At 48.2% G+C, this 5,965-nt stretch overlaps 2 protein-coding genes across 6 annotated transcripts in view; one reads left to right on the forward strand and one right to left on the reverse strand.

Annotated features, from left to right (window-relative positions):
* Window positions 1-1,862, forward strand: part of CNOT1 (CCR4-NOT transcription complex, subunit 1) — an 86,510-nt gene extending 84,648 nt beyond the window's left edge. For all 5 annotated transcript variants that reach the window (XM_004690509.2, XM_004690510.2, XM_012730594.1 and 2 more), the window contains exons 47-49: window positions 139-271; window positions 1,270-1,404; window positions 1,524-1,862. In XM_004690509.2, the coding sequence (XP_004690566.1) occupies window positions 139-271; window positions 1,270-1,404; window positions 1,524-1,602 (347 nt within the window). In that variant the 3' untranslated portion in view covers window positions 1,603-1,862. The remainder of the gene's footprint in view (window positions 1-138; window positions 272-1,269; window positions 1,405-1,523) is intronic.
* Window positions 1,863-3,161: 1,299 nt separating this feature from the next.
* SETD6 (SET domain containing 6) overlaps window positions 3,162-5,965 on the reverse strand; it is a 4,186-nt gene continuing 1,382 nt past the window's right edge. The window contains exons 2-9 of the mRNA XM_004690239.2: window positions 5,817-5,924; window positions 5,579-5,723; window positions 5,353-5,494; window positions 5,074-5,268; window positions 4,823-4,943; window positions 3,976-4,156; window positions 3,702-3,844; window positions 3,162-3,543 (exon numbers count right to left, since the gene is read on the reverse strand). Coding sequence (XP_004690296.1) covers window positions 3,238-3,543; window positions 3,702-3,844; window positions 3,976-4,156; window positions 4,823-4,943; window positions 5,074-5,268; window positions 5,353-5,494; window positions 5,579-5,723; window positions 5,817-5,924 — 1,341 coding nt within the window. The 3' untranslated portion in view covers window positions 3,162-3,237. The remainder of the gene's footprint in view (window positions 3,544-3,701; window positions 3,845-3,975; window positions 4,157-4,822; window positions 4,944-5,073; window positions 5,269-5,352; window positions 5,495-5,578; window positions 5,724-5,816; window positions 5,925-5,965) is intronic.

Consider the following 5,965-nt stretch of genomic DNA (forward strand, 5'->3'; position numbering starts at 1 on the left):
TGTGGTCACCTCCGGGGCAGGCGGGGATCGAACTCATGCGGAAGTGGCTTTAGCTTCTCAGTGCTGTGCTTTAACCCACTGCGCCATCAGGGAGGGCCTGCAGCTCAAGTTTTAAGCTGAGTTTTCTTAATTTTCTAGGTCGGTATCTCTTCTTGAATGCAATTGCAAATCAGCTACGGTACCCAAATAGCCACACTCATTATTTTAGCTGCACCATGCTGTACCTTTTTGCAGAGGCTAACACAGAAGCTATCCAAGAACAGATCACAAGGTAAGAGGTTTGGTTTTCAGAATGGTGCCTTACGCCCTTCGTGTGAATTTTCTGATTTTTTTCACCCCCATACATTGTGTAAATTAAAAATCTTTTACATTTGTTAAGCGTGAGCACAGTTGTGAAACAGACCTGGTTGCCGCCCAGTTATTCTGATGGACACACACACAGAATCACACATAGGGAATTAAAAATCATTGCTGAAATGAGAAAGTTACATCAGTAGGCACCATAATTTTGAATCAAGATCAGGAGTTTCTCTTCAGTGGTACTACTTTTAATTAGAATCCTGATTACACAGGCCGTCAAAGGTCATGTTGGAGAGTTTATTTTCTTCATTACCACTGGGTTGAAATGATAAGGTTTTAGATATCAAAAATCACTACTGCTGAATCTAGATTGTAGTGTCCTCTGCTTTTGTGTGTGATGACATAAAGCTACTTAGGTTAGATCTTTGTGCTTGTGTGTGGGTTTTTTGGGGGGGGGGTAAGATTTTAATCATATAAAAACTAATCATATAAGAACTGGGTTCTGGGCCAGAGGTGCAGAGGGTGAGAGATTTCACCAGCGAGACAGAGTGGGGAGCAGAACAGGCAGACTAACTGAAATACACTGCTGAGGGGAGCAGCGTGCTAGTCAGGGGAGGTCTGCTATACCATGTGGGTCACCTTGGGCGGGGATATACTCATGCCGTAGTGGCTGTGCTTTAACCCAATGTGCCACCCACCAGGGAAGGCCCTTATGATTTATTTTCAGTAAGCAAATGCTGTTTCCTTCCATTGAGTATACATTCTTTCAGTGATTTACTTCTGAGTGCCATGTAATCCAATTTTAGGCTCAGAAAAGGGAAGTGGCAAACCAGGCATTCTAATATTAGAATCTTTCTGCATTAACCATATTGGATAGACAATGAATTCCTATATTTAAACAACTGTAACTCTATGTCAATTGAGAGTAATCATGAATTTGCACCCCTACATTAACTTTTTCTTCTCTAGGGTTCTCTTGGAACGGTTGATTGTAAATAGGCCACATCCTTGGGGTCTTCTTATTACCTTCATTGAACTTATTAAAAATCCAGCATTTAAGTTCTGGAATCATGAGTTTGTACACTGTGCCCCAGAAATTGAAAAGTGAGTAAAATTACTTTTGTCTAATATGAGAATCATCTGATAGCTCCAGCTTGGGTGGGTGGTTAAGAAGACAATGCTCAACATGCCTCACAGAATGTAACTGTCTCCCTTCCCTCCAGGTTATTCCAGTCTGTCGCTCAGTGCTGCATGGGACAGAAGCAGGCGCAGCAAGTAATGGAAGGGACAGGTGCCAGTTAGATGGAATTTCATCTCTGTAGCTGTCAGCCTGGAGGTCCCACTGTACCAAGTTCATAAACTGGCTGAAGAATCCCTTCAGCTCTTCCTGACTCTCCCAGCCCCTTGTTTCTCGGGTATCTGCCCCTGATACTGTTGGGGGTCGGCTTCCTGTCTATGTGGATACGTTCCAAAGTTTAAATGCATTTTTTTGACTCTTGGCCAAAATTTAGAAGATGCTGTGAATATCATTTTGAACTTGTGTAAATATATGAAAGAGAAAACCTTTGTCTGGAACTTCTTGATAAACTTGTAATTGATGAGGCTGCTTGATGCCATGCACGTGTGGGAAGTCCTACCTCTGTGTTCCGGTATCCCAAACATTAGCCCAAAAGGCAGTACTGGGTCTTTTCTAGGGTGGACAGTGGTCTTGAAAATCACTAAGTTTTTATGAATATGGATATTCTGGAATTTGGTATGCCAAGGAATGTCGGGAAAAAATTGAAATTCAGATCCCATAGGTTGGTTTTGCCATTTTACCAAAATCAGAGCTGGTTACTGGGAAAACATTTTAGTGAAACACCACAGGCCCTTGTGATATGCAGTCAGTTCTTATAAAAGGGAACCATGTTTAAAGCCGCCTTATCTCTGATGTTTGTGGGAAAATGAACGGAAATCAGACCAAATGAATTGCCTTCTCCCATTATGCCAGTAAATAGGTAAGTGGAACAAGAAGAAAATCAAAAGGACCAATATAGCCCCTTTTGTAAGGCTCTTGAATGTTTTGTAGAAGTTGGTCTTTTTGTAGCCTTTCTATTCCTAGACTTCAGCCCCCTACTACGTTGTATGTGTGCGAAACATTAAAGTCCTGACGAGTACGCCTGAGTCCACTGTGCCTTTCTCAGTAGCAGCAGCCAGTGCTGGTGGTGAGGAGCAAGTGGACCCCAGGGCCACAGGAAAACACCAACTTTTTTTGTGAATGGTGGGGCCTTCCCCTTTCCAATCAAGCATTTAGAAATGATTTTTGTATGTTCCTTTAACAGAAACCTGGTCAGAGCAGTTTCTGTGGTTAAACAGAATTCAAATGTATTTAAACTTCATGCCTTACCTTTAATAACAAAGTTTTATGGCCACAGAGGACGTATTAAATAGAAGTCTCACTGTGAATGGGGCTTGAATGTCATTGATTTCTTCCCTGAATTGTGAGTTGTACCATGTAGCCTGTTGAGGAATTAACATAGTTGCTGAGTGCCAATTATAGACAGCTTATTAAATTCTCTAAAAGCAAAATAAAATAAAAATTGAAGTTAAAGTAACATGCTCAAAATAGACCAGGATTTGAACCAGAATCCATGTTATTAAAACACTAGACTGGCTGCTAGACCTATTACTACCATGTTCCTGCTGCCTTTGATCAATACTCTGCAGTTACAAATGTATTGATCCTAGTGACACTTAGAAATAATCCTCAAGCTCACTGTTCCCAGCCATTAGCCACGAGAGCCTTAGATGTATTACTAGCACACACCTTTGCACTTTTCCTTTTGGCATTTAATAAGAAAAAGCAAAGATCCAAAATTTTCTTTTCAAGCATCAGTGAGTAATATCAGCTTAGAATAAAGCTCTTTTGTGGATGTTCTTCAGGCAGTAGGGCATCTACTAACTTGTCAGTTCCAGTAACTGGTGTAAGATGACCTTCTGACCATAGCGAACTTGTAAAGCCTGTTGTTCCCTCCAGCTGAGTTTGGTATATACCTCTTTATTACCAAGTAAATCTTGCTCAGTTTTCAAGTCTGTGGCATAGGTTTTCAGGGTCAACAAAACACTGTCCCGAAGAAGCTGTCTCCATGATGCTTTAAGCTTGGGGATGTTTGTGATTGTCAGGCTGTCCTCTTCACTTTTATCATCTTCCCATCCATCCTGGTCTTTAAACTCTCTGAAGTCCTCAGCGGGCATGCACAGGACCTAGATGCCAACAAGGGGCTCCTTTAGTTACAATATGCTATTTGTATTCCTGAAACTGGTTTAGAGAAGGCAACCTGTTGGTAGTGCTCTTCCACTTTATTTCACTGGAAATACTAAAAGCTATTTTCAGCATTGAATGACTACTTCCAGCCCGTTACCTTAAGTGTGGTGGCAAGTTCCTCTTCAGTCAGCACCTCTTTCCGCCCAATCACAAAAGCCCCTTCTTCCCCTACCATCTCCAGTTTGCACAGGAAATCCCAGCGTTCATAGAGTAGGTGCCTTTCAGCTTCCACCTTTATTCCTGTGGGTGGGAAAGCTGGTGTGAAAATCTCGGTGCAGCCTAGGGCTTGTTTCTCCCCAAACCACCAACTGCTCTACAGGGGCCACCGTTAAGAGAGCACAGCACAGAGGGCGGGTTCACCAGGGTGTTACCCTGTAACGCGGCTTCACGCACTGTCACCATCTGAATGTCGGCGGTGTCATCAGTGTTGTCAGGATATGGCTCAACAAAGCCATACATGTGCATCAGCTGCCAGTTAGCCATCTGACCGTAGGTGTTGAATATCTCACGGCCTTTAGGAATGGGCTGAGTGGCCACCATCCGAAGACAATTCTGGGTAGAAGGGAGAAACAGGTCAGGGCTCTGCCCACGCTGGCCCTCAGCAAAGCCCCTCTTAGGCATTGCCTACAGGTGTGTGATGACGGGACTGATGCTTTGCGCACTACATCCTGGGAGCTGCGTGTAGACTGAGGGGTAACAGGTCAGCTGGTCCCTGGCTAGGTCAGTCCCTCTGCTTTGTTTGCTCCAGCACTGAAAAAAGTTGCTAGCTTTGAAAAATAAACCACAGTAGCTATTTCCTAATTTTTAATTCTATAAACTTGGATCTGATCTTGCAACTTCACACTTAGCCAACAAACCCTGGGGTCACCTCTACCGCTGCCCTGGGAACAGCCCTTCTCCCCTGGAAAAGCCTATCAGCTCTTCCCTTCTGCTGTCCACCTTGCCTCAATACAGTCTTGCCTTACTGTCACGACCCAGCAGCCAACCGCTGCCACCAACTGGATGATGGTCTGTTTTATCAGATTAATCACAACCTGCTTTGAAAGCACTGACATGTTCCATGTCCACACTGTCACTCGAATTTGCAGAGTACATGCAGCAGGCTCTTAACATTTTTAATGAGAAGGGAGTCTAAATCTTGAGCCCAAGCAACAAAAATGACAGTGGTTTGGATGAAATGCCCAGTGCACTTAACAAGGACTGACGGGACCCACTCACCGGAGAGTATTCTAGATGAGCATTGTGATTGGCTACGTGGTTTAATATGTCAGCAGCAGGAACCATCAAAGGGGGGTTGGGCTCCTGTTCGTCGTCCTCTTCCTCCAGTGGTTCCTGAAAGCTGCCACAGAGAACTTGGCTAAAGTTCGTGGCTGGGTGGGCGACTGGGGGTGGGGTTCAGTGTTCTTTCCTCTCTCGTTCCTCTGAAGAGTCCTCAAGAGAAAGGTCCTTTGATGGCTCTGCTCACTCACCTGTAGGCCATCACAAGAGCCACCAGCTGGCGGTAGAGGTCCAGGGAGCGCACCCTGGGGCTGAAAAGCTCAGGGTGGGCTTCCATGAAGGGGAGGACGATGGAGTTGTACTCGCTGCGGATGTTGTCCAAGTCTTTCTCCACCGCCTCGGGGACGCCTGTGCCCTGCAGCAAACGCCGGCGCTCCTCCTCCGGCCTGCGGCGACACCCCACGCAGGTTCCCTTCACACTACCGGGGCTGGCGGGGCGGGCGCCCCCAAGTCCCTCCCTGGCTCCTCACCAAAACATCGGGTGCTCCAGGCGGCCCAGCTCGGGCCAAAGCGCAAAGTAGGGGCTCCAGAGCGACGTCGGGGCCTGCAGCTCGTGGAGCAGCGCCAGCAGCAGCGGCACCCAGCCTGACTGGCTCTGCAGCACGTCTCGCTCTGAGGGAGAACCAGAGGTGAGCGCCCCCGCGCAGCCCGCGGGCCCGCTCGACGCCCGCGACCGCAACCCCGCAGCGGGCCCACCTCGCTCCAGCAGGCCGCTGATCGAGCAGGTGTGCTGCGACAGGAGCGCGGCCCGCGGCACCGCGAACAGCAGCTCCCCGGGCTGCACGCTGTCCCGGGCCACCATGCCGTAGCCGGCCACCGTGCCCTGCCGGCTCACCGCCACCTGCCGGGGTGGGGGTGGGGGGTGAGCGGCGGGCAGAGCAGGCCCGCTCCCGCGCCGCGTCTTCCTCCTCCACCGCCGCCCGCCTCCACTCACCTTGGGACTCAGCTCCAGCCCCACCTGCCGACACCAGCTCAGGAAGCCGGCCACCGGGTCCGGGCCCCGGTCCGGGTCCGGGTCGCCCTCGCTCACCGGCCCAGCCGCCTAGGACGATCGAGCGCAGTGGCGAGGCCCCGCGGGGGTAG

This window comes from Condylura cristata, unplaced genomic scaffold, assembly GCF_000260355.1.
Source record: "Condylura cristata isolate star-nosed mole 26May11 unplaced genomic scaffold, ConCri1.0 scaffold00028, whole genome shotgun sequence".
Taxonomy (NCBI): domain Eukaryota; kingdom Metazoa; phylum Chordata; class Mammalia; order Eulipotyphla; family Talpidae; genus Condylura; species Condylura cristata.